General features: G+C 37.8%; 1 protein-coding gene across 1 annotated transcript in view; it reads right to left on the bottom strand.

The window, feature by feature from the left end:
- The window catches only part of LOC131065597 (aminoaldehyde dehydrogenase 2, peroxisomal), a 133,094-nt gene extending 118,970 nt beyond the window's left edge, over positions 1 to 14,124 (bottom strand). The window contains exon 1 of the mRNA XM_058000159.2: positions 13,662 to 14,124. Coding sequence (XP_057856142.1) covers positions 13,662 to 13,770 — 109 coding nt within the window. The 5' untranslated portion in view covers positions 13,771 to 14,124. The remainder of the gene's footprint in view (positions 1 to 13,661) is intronic.
- Between the last annotated feature and the right edge of the window lie 408 nt (positions 14,125 to 14,532).

The following is a 14,532-nucleotide window of genomic DNA, read 5'->3' as shown; positions in this document are numbered from 1 at the left end:
GACACTTATTTATAGATTATAATCTGTGTTCCACGAGGATGCGTCCCCAAGCATTTTACCCCCATACCCATACCGAGGACATGGGGGCATTTTTTTTGCCATACCCAATCCGTTTCCTACATGCGCCTGACAAGGGAAACGTTTCCTGCACGAGTTTGGGACAGATTTGGGCCGTCAGGGACGTCCAAGCGTCCCGGGGACACCTGAACGTCCACAAACAGCCCAGCACAGTTTGCCAACGCAAAAACAAAAAAAAAATATTTTTTTTATATCTTTTATGACCTGGCTGACCCTATCAATAACATTAAACAGCAATAATACGAGCTTTGAAAAAAAACTTCAAAGACATTCACTTTCAGGGTGACTCGTGGATTGAAAAGGAAGGTCAAAATGTTGTGGCCTCACTTCAGAAGGTGGTCAAGAATGTTAAATATATAAAAGAAGACTGATGGCAAAATTTCCCACCTGGAAACCAACTACAAGAATATTAATGACAATTTGATAACTTTAGTAAACTTCAGCTACAAGGTCATCAAGTGTAGTGCAGACAGTATAAAGGTTTTGACTGAGAAGTTTGAGAAAATGCAAGAAGCTAAAATGCAATTTGTTGATCTTGAAGCTTCAAACAAGGGCAAACAGACTATCCAAGAAGATGACAAAGGACCTAGTACCCGTACGAGAGCTTGCCTCAAGAGAGTAGCTAAACAGTTGAACCAAGTGCTGAAGGACATGAAAAAGCTCTCCATGAATATCTCTCAACATGAAGCTGAAACGGCCGAGAACCTAAAGAACCTGAATTAGTTCCTTCCTTTGTTTCGTTTCTTTTTGTTGTGGGTTAGCTGCCTATTTCTTGACTGTTTGCTAATGTCTTGTTGATGGTAGCATTTTGTAAATAGGGTTTTGGATCCCTTCAAAACCTGTTTGACCCTTAATCAAAAACATTAAACAGCAATAAAAAAATAAAATCCCTAATCCAGCAATAAAACAAGCAAAAAGGATGAAAAGACATTTCTTTTTGCATTTGCAAAGTTGGAGAATAGCAGTAAGAGGAGAAGGAGCAGCTGGTCAAGGAGAGAAGAGCAGGTGAAAGAGGAGGTTAGGGCATAAAACCCACTCCACTAGAGGTATGCTTTTCATATTGCATTTGTTTTTGCAATTTGTTTTAGATTTGTTCAATTTTTTTTCAAGTTTCTGACCAAAGAGGGAGGGCATTGTGGGTTTATTTTGTTAATTTTTCAACTTGCAGCTCTCTTTGACATTCTTATGCAAACAAAATCATGAGCAGCTATGAGAATAGTGGTGGGAGTAGTGATAGTGAGAATGATGAAGTTGAAATTGAAGAAAGAACTCGAACTAGACCAAGAACTAGAGTGGGGCAGCCATTGGGGGGTCTTCAAGAAGTGTGAATGTAGCAGGGGCAGCCAGTTCCTCAAACCCATTTGAATATCCTTCCCAAATCCTCAAACACTATGCAAAAGGCCCATTTGACCCCAAAAAATCTCTACTACAATTTGCTACAAGAATTGACAAAGACAAGAAAAAAAATTCAGGTAGTAGTAGAGAATGGGAGTGTCATTTGTGCCACAAACATATTTATTAATGGCAGCTATACTAGAGTCAAGGGGTGAGAGGTTGCAAAAATATAAGTGGTCAAGGGGTGAGAGGTTGCAAAAAAATAACTCAAGCTCAGAAAATTGAGGCAACTAGATTGCATATGGAGGGGAAAGCATTAAGTAAAGGGACTTCAACGAAGAATTTGCAATCTACTATGTCGATGGATGATGCTTCTCATGGGGAAGAGGGTGGCATTTCTACAAATGAATGACAAAGAAGACTAAGAGAGAAACTAATGTTGCTGATTTGTTTAACATAAAAGCATGAGATAAAGGCTGAAGCCATTCCATGTCTCACGTTCTTCATATTTTAAACAAATGTTCAAAGACGCCATAGCTGCTGATCAGGCTGAAGCCTTTATTGCTAAGTTTCTTTCGGCTCATGCTCTACCATTCCATGTCTCATGTTCTTCATATTTTAAACAAATGTTCAAAGATGTCATAGCTGCTGGTCCCTCATTTGTTCCACCTAGAGAAACTAAGCTATGCAGCACCCTTCTTGATAAAGAGTACTCCAAGGTGACTATTTTGATGGAGGATATGAGGCAAACATGGATGAGGGATGGATGCTCCATAATCTTGGATGGATAGACTGATATCAAACATCGGCTACTCATCAATCTTATTGTCACTAGCACTGTGGGCTCTTGTTTTCTTAGAGTTATAGATTGTTCGAGGAAAAGGAAAGAAGCAACCTTCCAATTTCAGATTTTGAGAGAGGGCATAGAAGAGGTTGGAGCCTATAATGTTGTGCACGTAGTGATTGATTCAGCCCGTGTGTGTGAACTAGCTGGAATGATGGTGGAGAGTGCTTATAAGCACATTTTTTGGACCCCATGTTGTGTGCACAGATTGAACAATACCTTGAAGGACGTTGGGAAAATTGATTAGGTGAAGACAATAGTGTTAGAGGCTAGAGATGTACAAATGTTCATTTGCAACCATCTCACTTCACTTGCATTGTTTAGGACATTTTCGAGAAAGGAATTCCTCAAGCCTGTGAAGACTAGATATGCTAGCTACTTTATTTTGTTAGAGAGGATGCTTGAGGTCCAAGGGGCTCTACAATCCATGGTGGTCAATGCAGAGTGGGTTAGATGGCATGAGGCAAGCACAACAAAAGCAAGTATGAAGCAAAAAATCATTGATGATAACTAGTGGTCCACAATGAGGTAAGAAAATTGGCATTGCTGATTTTATTATTTAATTTTTGAAATGTTTATTTTATTATTTTATTTTTGAAATGTTTCTAACTTGTAACTTGTTTGCACTTGCAGATATATCTGCTATTTCATTGAACCTATCGTGTGAATGATTGGATATGCTGATACTGACTCTCCTAACCTTGGAGAGATTTATGAGACCTTTGATAGCATGCTTGGGCAGATCAAGCAAGATATTCATAGCAAGGACCCGACCCTACTTTGGCATTTAAAGAGGAGCATCTTAGGCCCATTGTGACGCAACGGTGGAACATTATGAACAACCTACTTCACATGGCAGCCTATGCTCTCAATCCCCAATGGTATGCACCGAGACCTAGGAGAGTGGCTCCATCTAGTGATGAATAGGTGAAAGATGGCTTCTTTAAGGCCCTTGCAAAAATGTCTAGTGAAAATGATTCTACCAACTTCGCACACAATGGCTTGCATTTGTCAATCTTCATGGTCCAACCTTTGGCAGACTAGAGGCAAGGTCAGATTGAGCTATATTAGGTCAATATAGTACTTTCCATTCGTCTTCTTTCACAAGTTGCCAGTTCCTCTACTATAGAGAGAAATTGGTCCACATATAGCTTCATCCAACCAGTCAAGAGGAACCACATTACCTCCAGACGTTCGAAGAAGTTAGTGGCTGTTCACAGTGCATTGTGGCTACAGGATCACCAAACTCTTAAGTATCGTCAAACTCTAGTCTTATGTTGGGATTTCAATCCCGAAGATGCTATGCAGGTTGAGGATGAGGAGACACCTCTAGGATTGGTAGGGGTTCTGTTGGTTGAGAATCTTAAGGCAGCCCCTCATATTGACAATGACTTAGACAGAAACTCGAGCTCTGATTTTGATTTAGACTCTTAGACCTACCATGTGTTGATTATGGACAACCATATATTTTCTTAGTTCTAACTTGACATTATTATGGACAGCTGATTATGGATTTCTATGTTTTTTGTTTACAGTTTATGTCATTTCATAGTTATGGATGTTTAATATTTATGTCTATTATGAATGTTTATGGCATATGTTTATTGACAATGATGAATGAAAGCATTTGAATTTTGGTAACATGTTTGTTGATTCTCATGTGAAATCTCAATTCAAGTCTAATGCTATGTATTAATGTCTATGATGAATGTTTTATCATTGTTATGATATGCATATTTGAAATTTCTCTATAATTTTAGAGATCCCCCTACTTTTTTAATAGCCGTTTCCTACCATCACCCCAAAAATGGCCCAAAAGTACCCCCATACCAAAAACATGTCCTAGTGTCCCTTGTCGTCCCCATCCCCGAAATTCCGTGGAACATAGATTATAATAATCTGCTTTTAGAGATTTAATAAAATTCAATATCCCAAAAAGAATTGTTTTAAAGCAATCATATCCCTAACTACAAAAAAAGCAAAAAGAAAACAACTAATAAAATACTTAGATGCAAAATAAGCTAATAACCATCACTCGAAAACAAAATTCCTAAAGTTGACAATTGCAAGATATGGTCAGTGCTAAAAATGAAATGTTGCACGTGAATGAACTTGAAACAGATGAATCAATTTTCAGCACTAAAATGCTACTTGGATCCTCTAGATCTTTTGAGACATGGTGAAACTTCTGAGGAACAACAAAATTTGATGTGCCCCTTGGGCAAATAATGAAGCCCTAGCCACCATGAACAAAAGATACTCCAGCATGATACTATGCCAATCCTCTCAATTTAAAAGCTTCAACCTTAGAAGCTTGGAAAAACTTTCTTTGATTTGGGATGCCAACCCTAAATATAGTTCACTTATCAAAATCCTACGTAACAACACAATAAATCAACTTCAATGCTTGAATGATAATCTTTGCAACATGAGTCTGACTTTACCTCTCATTGAGAGTTTAAGTGCCCAAGACACTAATTTATAGGCTACAATAATCTAGTTTTAGAGATTTTTGAAAATTAATTAATATCCCAAAAGGAATTGTTTTGAAGCAACCTTGTCCTTAGCTACCAAAAAAAAAAAAAAAAGTAAACAACTAATTCTTTACAAAAAAAACAAAAAGAAAACTAATTCTAGAAAAACTAACAAAATCCTAAAGGCCTAAATAGGCCATCACCTGAAAATTGAACTCCTGAAATTGATAACTGCGTAATGTAGTCAGTGCTAAAGTTAGCATGTTGCATGTCGATGACCTTGAAGCATCTTGAAGCAATTTTTCATAGAGAAACACTAATTCATTTCTCTAAATCTTCAGCAGCATGACAAAGCCTTTAGAGAACATCAAAACTTGAAGATCCCTTTGGCACATAATGAAACCCTAGCCACCATGAATCAAATGACATTCCAACATAATAATACGCCCATACTCTAAATTTAACCTGTTGTGAGGTATTCACACATCGCCCCATTGCAAATGGGGACCCCCACTTTTTTCTACTTTCCAGGCTAGTGTTAGAGTCCTTAGCTTTTAGCCTTTGCATTGAAGAGGTATTGATAGAGAAACCCTTAATCAAGTCTAATCAACAACGCAAGTGTTTCCTTGATCATTCGGGTGACTTATATATGTTACAATGAGAGGTGACTTCTAGAGGCAAAATTTAACTAAGTATGCCAAAATTTCAAGTGCCCCTCTCTCAGAGAAAATTTCACTCCTTTTGCCTCAAGTTGAAGGTGAAATCATAAGCAAGGCGAGTTTTGAGGTCTTATAGTATATAGAGGCATAAACTAAGGCATAAAGTAATAAGATTCAACTAAAAAGTGTGTTTTCAAGCTACTTCAAGTGCTCAAGGTCGAGGGCGAAAAACTTCAAGTGCTCCTCTTGAGGAGCGAAATTCAATTCAAATGCCCTTAGTTGAGAGCGAAATTGTTCCTAAAACGCACCATGAGCCTAGTTTCAATAAACACGAATGGATGAAATGAAGGAGAGTGAGCGAGAAATCACTTAGTGTCAAATTTCACTTCACTTCGGGTGCACCACTCTTAGAGCGAACTTCAAGTGCACACCTTGTGGAGCGAACTTCATGTGCTCAAGACTCAAAGCAAAATTCCTTCTAAGACCTCATGTTGAACATGCTATGACGTATTGAAGTTGGGAAAGTGAGTGTAAGTGAGCAAAGGGGAGTTAGAGTGTTGATTTTAAATGAACTTCAAGTGCTCCTTTGAAGCGAATTTCACTTCATGTGCTCTTTAATAGGAGCAAATTTTCCTTTTAGGCCTTCCATGAGGTTAGTTTGACATTTTTTCATGACTGAATGTTTGAAAAATTTAAGGTTTGAGTCGATGAAGCAATGAAAACAATTGAGAGTGGGTTTAGTTTCGATTTGAAATTCACTTCAAGTGCATCAAGGTTGGATGCGAACTTCAAGTGCATGTGATTTGGAGCGAACTTCAGGTGCATGAGATTTGGAGCGAACTTCAAGTGCATCCCAGCTGAAGCGAATTTTGCTTCATGTGCTCCACTCTCAGAGCAAAATTCCTCTAGAGGCATTCCCTAAGGTTAGTTTGTCATGTTTTCATCAAAATGGTTGAAAGCTTCAAGGTTGAACTCATAGAATGAAAGCAAGTTCAATGACAAGTTTGAAGATCACTTCAAGTGCATCAAAATTGAAGCGAACTTCAAGTGCATCAAGGTTGGAGCGAACTTCAAGTGCTCCACATTAGGAGCGAAATTGCTTATAGATCCCTCTTCTAAATTAATTTGATGTCCCAACTTGCATGAAGGATAAAGTATTCAAACCTGAATCAAGGCTGGAGCGAACTTCAAGTGCTCCACATTAGGAGCAAAATTGCTTATAGAGTCTCTTCTAAGTTAATTTGATGTCTCCACTTGCATGAAGGATAAAGTATTCAAACCTGGAGTGATGAAGGGCAGAATTGGACTAGGTTTGAGAGAACTTCTATTGCCCCTTATTGGGAGAGAAATCCTCTTATCAAACCTGCAAATCACATAAAACCAGAGCATATATCAAGTTAGAAGAATTATCAAGGTTATATATTATGTGTGTTTGATATCATGTCTGTTTTGTTTTGCAGATGGGACACGATGGTGATTGCAAAGCAAAAGGAGAAAGATTGTAAGATCTACACCACCATGTAAAGGGGAAAACTTCATTTATGAGCACAAGAATGCCCAAGAGGAATATCAACTCTCACCGCACCATGGAGACATGACGAGATCAAAAGAGTGTGAAGGAGAAATCATACAATCACCCCAAGGCAAGCAAGCGAGGATGAAGGAAGGACTCAGCTACATCAATGCTTCCCATCGCCACTACATTGAGCGAGCTTGAAAGGTTGAGTATCAAGAGATATCTCTCAACATCCCTTCATGGTGATGAATCAAGTCTACAAGACCAAGTTGAAGATGGTGCCCCAATCACCACTAACCAATCAGAGGAGTTCCACATGAGCATGTCCAGATGCAATGTACCTGACTCGTCCATGAAGGCACAAACTTCGAGGCACCTACCCTCGTTATCCATTGGTCGAATATTCCAGAGAGGACATGTGTCAAAATGTTGTAATTATTTCATTGGCCAAAATTGAGTTTGTTGTAACAAACCCTAATTAGGGTTTTCATTGTAAAATCTTGGCCATTGATGGAGATTCAATCCTGGCCGTTCATTGTAAAATGAGCTCTCTATATAAAGCTCAAGCTCTTCATTTGTAAAGGTTAATAGAAGAATAGAATAGAGAATAGTTCAATAGTAGATAGCAATTAGAGTAGAAGTTAGATTAGGAGAAGGCAAAGATTGTTGCCAAAACCTTGTTGTAAAGAACATATGATTTTATTGAAGTTATGGTGAATTAATGTGTCATTTCAACAAGTTGCATGGTCTCTACTTCTCAATTCATTTTGTTTTTATGTTGATTAGATTGAATGGAAGAATTTGTTGAATGCGTTTATATGGAATCCGTTTAGTCCATACCACTAACCTCTTGCTGATTGTAAGTGTGTCTTGCGTGGTCAACTGGAGTGATATGAGCTTAACTTCGAATTGGTATATATCCATTGCTTATGCATTAACTTGGATGGTAATCAATGTTTGATGATAATAATTTGAACATCTTTGAATTATCCCTTAGAAGATTGCACTGAGCTTGTGTCAATTGTTTAGTTTGATGGTGAGACCTCGCCTAGTAGGATTCCATCAAATCATTCACTCTTCTCTTGCATACTTAGGATTAGAATAGGCTTCCTAAATCCTTTCTTTTTGTCCTTTTTTTCAACTCAGGCTAGTTTAGGATAAAAAGCATCACAAGATTGCAACATCAGATGATCAAGTTCCAGCAATCCAAGCATTCAACAATTCAACATAAGTCCCCTTTGTGATTCCAACATAATCACATCAAACCATTGAGCTTATCCACACGTCGTGACCCGACATACCAGAACCTTGGAGTTATCTCACGTGATCCTTAAGCTAATCTTCAGCATTTGAGTAACTTTGTTCAAGAGAGGATAAGATACTTTTGGGTATTTTATTCTGTGTTTGCATGTGCATGAAAAACACATCAACAAAACCTTCAACTTTGGAAGCTTGGAAATTTTTTCCTTAATTCTATGACACCATAAGGACCGTTGCGTAAGTTTTGATGAGGTTGAAAAAGCCACGATTGAACCCTTTCTATTGCCATTGCCTACTAAAGCCCTTCATTGTTGATCTCCTAACTCTTCATTCACAATGATACATGTTTGATGATAGAGCCATGATGTGGTATTGCTGGCCTCATTTTTAACCTTGGCAATTGTATATTTTTTCTGCTCATGGAATCAACATGTGTCAAGTTGTTATCCCACATTATTCATCAATGGTAAATTGTGTTTTAAGCTCCTTTGTGATGTCAACTTGTGTGGGTCAAAAGTATTAAATGATTTTGTCCTCAGTCACAAATGGTCCCAAACATTCTCAAAGGTCAAGTCAGTAGACAAATTGAAGTTTCAAATTATGTTCATAGTTGCAATTTATTTCTGATTGTGGAATACATCGCAAGTTACAAATGGAGAAAAATTTACAGTTCCCCAAACTTGCAAACCATGAAAGTTTTCCAAAAGCCCGAAGTGCATTGTGTTGCAGATGGAAAAAGGTTTTTTGGTTTCTAAAATAAAAGTCAAAATTGCAAGTTGTTACAAATTTCCATTTCCTGGAATACATGTTGAAAGTGTGATTTGTTAAACTTTCCAGTTTTACGAAATGTAGTTGCAAGTTGCAAATGGGAGATTTTACCAAATTTGCAAGTTGCAACTGAAATTAATTTCCTAAACCCTGAAATAGTGAAAATATGAAGTTGAGCTCCAACCCTGAATTCACTAAGGGCAGTGCAAAGTCCTTATTTCGTCCAAACCCCAAACTACACAAGACTTCAAAAGGCTGCAGCAAATATCGTAAATTCTCAACATTTTCTTGGCTCTCAAACCTCTCAAGCGGCCCTTTCGTTGTGTCTAAAATCTCCCAAATCATCAACATGATCTTATTCAGCAGTTTTAATGGTTCTCTAACTCACCAAAATGTTGGTGACATTCACATCAGGGATTTTCAAGGTTTGCTAACCTCCCAAAATGTCAATGTCAAAAGGAAAATTTGTGTCAGCAATTTCTATAGTTTGTGAACCTTACAAAACACTAAAGCACTTGCTCAAAAGAAAAACAGTGTTCCACAGAGTTTCCTGACGGGGGGACGTAGGGACAAGGGGCTGGGTTTCGGGGATGGGGGGACCAAGGGCCTAAGTTTGGGCACTGCTGGGGGGCGGCACAAATAGATAAAATAATTGAAAAATTAGTTAAAAAAAATGTGTAAGGAATAAGTATAAGAACTATAAATGAAGCTTTGCCACACTATGTAAAGTTTCACTGATAAACATCAAAAACATGAAAATGATTGCATTGAAAATTTGAAATTTGATCATTAACTATGGTGGGTAGAGTCTTGGAACTTTGAGAGCAAAATGCAAACCAAGAATAAGTATTAAGAATTGCAAATGAAGCTTTGGCGTATTAAGTGAAATTTAAAGGTTTAAACTAATAATTAAAAAAGTTAAAAACATAAAAAAAAAAAACGTGGAAATGATTGCATAAACAATAAGAATGGTGGATGGAGGTTTGGGGTCAAGGGGTAGTGCCCCTTACAGGGATCTTGATTATGGCTTTGACTATGAACATGCAGAGATTTGCAACCAAGGGAAATGTATTATGTAGATTTTTATGATCAGGATTCATCATTGGCCTATTAATTGCTTAGATTTATAATTTCATGAGGGATTGAGGGCAACACCAAAACAAGGTTGAGGGCAGCACCCCTTGCGGGAGTCAAGGGCTAAGAGAGAGAGAGATGTAGAGAGAGAGGTCTAGATTTGGGGGGAATAGAGAGAAGTAGAGAGAGGGGATAGAGGAAGAGTGATAGGGAGAGAGAGAGAGAGAGGTCTAGAGTTCGGGGGAGATAAAGAGAGTGAGATTGAAAGAGTGAGAATGCTGATAGGAGCTTTCTGATTACTGAAATCTGACTATTTGAAAATCCATAAATCTTCTAAAACCTAAAATCTGCATTATAACTCCTAGAGATCTAAAACCACTCTCAAATATCCAACCAATATATACATGAAATATAACTTAAAGCATGTCTTTTTCCTTTCTTACACTTAAATGTTTATTTCATGTATATATTTTGATGAAGCAAATGAGAATGACTTGAAAACAAGGATTCCATTTTCACAAAACTTTCACCATTTTTCGCCTAGGGAACCAGTTTTTGAGTGGGGGCTATGGAGACTCCTAGGTGTCCCCGAGACTGCCAGGGGACTCTTGGGTGTCCCCAAGACATCCCAGAGACGTCTGGATGTCCTTGGCGTCCCCAACAAGTCTCCAGCATCCTGGCAGCAGTGGAGGAATGGCGGGGGGACGTCCCGCCCCCATCCCAAAAACATGAGGTTTTGGGGGGGTGGGGGAGGCGGGCACACGTCCCCATGGTTCACTAGAAAAAAGGCCCACTATTTCACTCTTCACATGTGATTTGTAGCTGCCAGGCCATAGCCTCCAACCTATGCAGAAATGGAGTTTTTGGAGCAGGATTCAAAAAGATTTCCAAAGTGTAAAGGATAGAGAAACTTGAAATGATATGCAAAGGCCCACACTACATAGACCCAATTAACCACAATGATTGCAAGATATATATAGAATGGATTCATTGAACGGACTTTAGAAGCTTTTAAGTGAATACATTTGGCAAGTGTAAAGGCCGAATCTCCACAACCTTTACCAACTTCCTCCATATCTGTGCAAAGAAGAGAGCTTTGGAACGTGGCATTGAAAACTTTCCAGCAATCAATTTGGTGCGTTCTAGGTTAAAAATTTACAGAAGACTTTATTCTTGTTTCAGTTTCAAGTTAGTTTATGCAAAACAAAGATGAAATTAATCCACAGTCGAAATGTGTCGTTTCCTTGATACATGTAGAAGAAAAATGCCAAGACATCCTCTCTTCTAGCTTTCTTTATCTTCGCAATTTTAAATTTCACTAAATCTCCTTTATGACCTAAACGTGAACTTTAAAGTTAGAAAATAAGAATTTCAAAGAATAGTCATAAAAATATTACATATGGATTTCAAGAAAATCAGATTTTCACGAAATGGTTATGACAGTGTTACAACAGAAAGGTTATATATATAAGATCATTGTGTAAAAGGGGTGGCGGGTTCTTTCCTAGGGACCTTTTCATTTATAGACATTCGTACAAGAACAGAGAGACTTTAAGCTCTCCAATATTTGAACTCGATAAAGAATTATATTGCTGGACTATGAACGTATGTATTAGTTCTTTAACCTGTAGGTTTTTCTTATGTTTTTTTGTGCAACCATTCTCTAAAATGCTTCCTGTAATGTGGTGGATGAAATAACTGTTTATTCAAAATACATGTTTTCTATTTGATGCAACAATAGCTGTAACCTAAGTCACAGGATACGGCGATTTTCATGGATGAGGTTCGAATTTAATCGAATTTCAAACTTCTATAAAAAAAATCGAATTTAATCGAATTTCCTCTATAAAGCACTGCTATTCGCCTCTAAACACAACTCAGCTGGTCGTGGGTATTCTTTGTATATGCTTTGTATCTATTGGGTCATGGGTGTCTGCAACTGCTGGGTTGCCCTCGGATTTTCTCCAACAAGGGTCGCTATTCTGATAATTTATTAGAAGTATACATATATTTAAAAATAAACAAAATTATAGAAGGCGAATTTTATCCGAATTTTTTTTCGAATTTTTCCCTTGTCGAATTTCATCCGAATTTCATGGTTGTCGAATTCGAATTTGAATTCGAATTCGAACCTTGTGACTTAGGCTGTAACATTAAAAAATTTAGATCTATGAGTCTAGAAATCCTAGTTGAATGTATCCGTTTTTATTAACATTTCCTCGTCTAAACGCTTCTTGTAGTTTTCTTTCAAACTGTCTTTTCATGGGAATAAATCTTTGTGTTTGTTCCTCATTTTCTGAAAATCTATTCATTATTTTCTGGGAAAACTAGGCTATTAGCCCCATATTGCCCCGTGTTAACCTAATCTAGTATTTCCTCTTTTTCTTTCAATTTTAATTTGAGTCTTTCCTGCTTTTTGGTTAAAAGCATATCCATGCAAGACCCAAATTTTTATCTTACAAGAGAGTTACCCCACTCAAAGACAAAGGAAGTTTGCTACTCCAACCCCAGTCAAAGGTTTGCTACTCCAGTAGTGATCTCTCCAACTGTTGTAAACTTTGTTGCTGCCTATTATGCGAATGAGAAACAAGCTGCTTTCGGCAAAATATTGCAGTGACAGATCTGTTTACTAGAAGGTATACAGCATAAACACCATTGTACCAAATGTCTAGAGCTGTTATGACTGTTTATAACACCATCGGAGTCCAAAAAGCTCTTGTCATAGCAGACCCAAACACTGAAAATTGCACTTTACTGCTACTGTACTTAACAACTTTTCATAATGGCACTGCAAATCTTGCACAGACCCGTAGAAACAGTATTCTTTCTGTTGTGAACAGCTGATAAATTGTCCAATTTAGGTTGGCATCATCATTTAAACTTGTTTCATAAAGTGTCCTGTTTGTAACTTTCAGCTGACTAAGGAAAGAGAGGAGCGGAGAAAGTTACTGGCTAAGCCAACCAAAAATTGAGCCAACTTTTGCCTTTAAGTGCCCGGATAGACATTTGGATGATTTGAGCCATGATAAATTACACCTGAAGGAGATGTTTGATGGTTAAACCTATAAAAAAGTGTGCCTTTCGCACATTTCAGTTAACTTTTAGCCATTGCTACTTGACAGATCTAACTTGGCTTAAACTACAAAAAGGTGTACATATATTTGATTTAAAATCTATCCTTTAAAGTTGGCGCACTTAATTAATAACATATACAACTTTTTTATGACTTGGGGGCAATTCGGCAAGGGTTAAGCCGTTCAAGAAGTGAGCCATATTTCTGTTTGGAATAGTTCAGTTCAAAAAGAAAACTGTCAGAAGTAACAAATTTCTCTGTTTGAAATAGTTCGGGTCAAACAGAGTAGTGGACAATTCTATTTGCAAAACATTTGGCAAGTGTTGTGCCTTGCGAAGCATTCATTATAGAACTCTCTGATCTGAACTGATATTCCACAAGATGGCAGTTTTGATTTGTGCATAGATTAATATACCCTGTCAAAACCTTACGGCTCTCTCTCCCTCTCTGAGATTGCTGTAGATGCTACAAATTTACCTAAAGTGGTCTCAATATGTCTCTAACAAACTTTATCAATTTGATTGCCGTGACAAAAAGAGAAGGGTAACAAAATAAAAAGATGTCGAGAGTTAAACCATACCTATTGTTTCTTCAGTAGCAGGATTGATAACGGGGAAGCGATTTCCTTTGATGGGCGCTCTCCACTCCCCGTCTATAAAGAGTTGTCGAATGGGTATCTTGAAAGCCATGATCTCAGACGGAAAATTGCAGAGTGGAAGACGATCGCTCACTGGATGAGATAAAATGAAGTGGAATAAAAGTATTTAATGACGTTCAAGAGACCAAGCACCCTTTAGTGCCTCACCATGTAATGAGGAATATAAGGAATATCGCTGTCAAGCAGTGGGTTGCATTAGCCTTTGTCACTCAGTGGGCAATACACTGGAATTCGCCACGTGACCTTCTGTGCCATTTGCAGAGGTGGTATTATTATTATAAATTAGATCAGCTGACAGTCAGCAGCTTGATTTTCTGACAAGGATACTAGAATTGAATGCAATGGGATAGGATAGGATAGGATAGGATAGAAGAAGAAATTATTTTAACACTACTACAAGAGACCCTTTCACAAATCAATTTCTGTATTTCAAATTTTTTTATCCGAAGTGTGATGATCAGTGTCCCTGTCTTTGTTGGCCTTGAAAGCATCACATTCAAGAATGAAGTGTTTTTCAGTTCCAACTTTACTCGAAGTGGAAAAAATGCACTCTTTCCTCCCAAGCTTCTATTGGTCTTTTCGAACATCCGATTTCATAGCGGAGTTGATGAGAATTAGTTCTTAATTGAGCAGTGAGGATTTTGGCATTCCATGGTATATTGGCCCCTATGTATGCTTTTGATGATGGCTACAAGAGGGGTTAAACTCTTCAATATATTATTTTTTCTTTCTCCCTAGCTCTTTACCCCAAGTACGCTTGTGGAACTTATCCATAACATAAGCCTTTATCTCC

Source organism: Cryptomeria japonica, chromosome 7 (assembly GCF_030272615.1).
Source record: "Cryptomeria japonica chromosome 7, Sugi_1.0, whole genome shotgun sequence".
NCBI lineage: Eukaryota > Viridiplantae > Streptophyta > Pinopsida > Cupressales > Cupressaceae > Cryptomeria > Cryptomeria japonica.
This window is presented reverse-complemented; position numbering and strand designations above follow the sequence as displayed.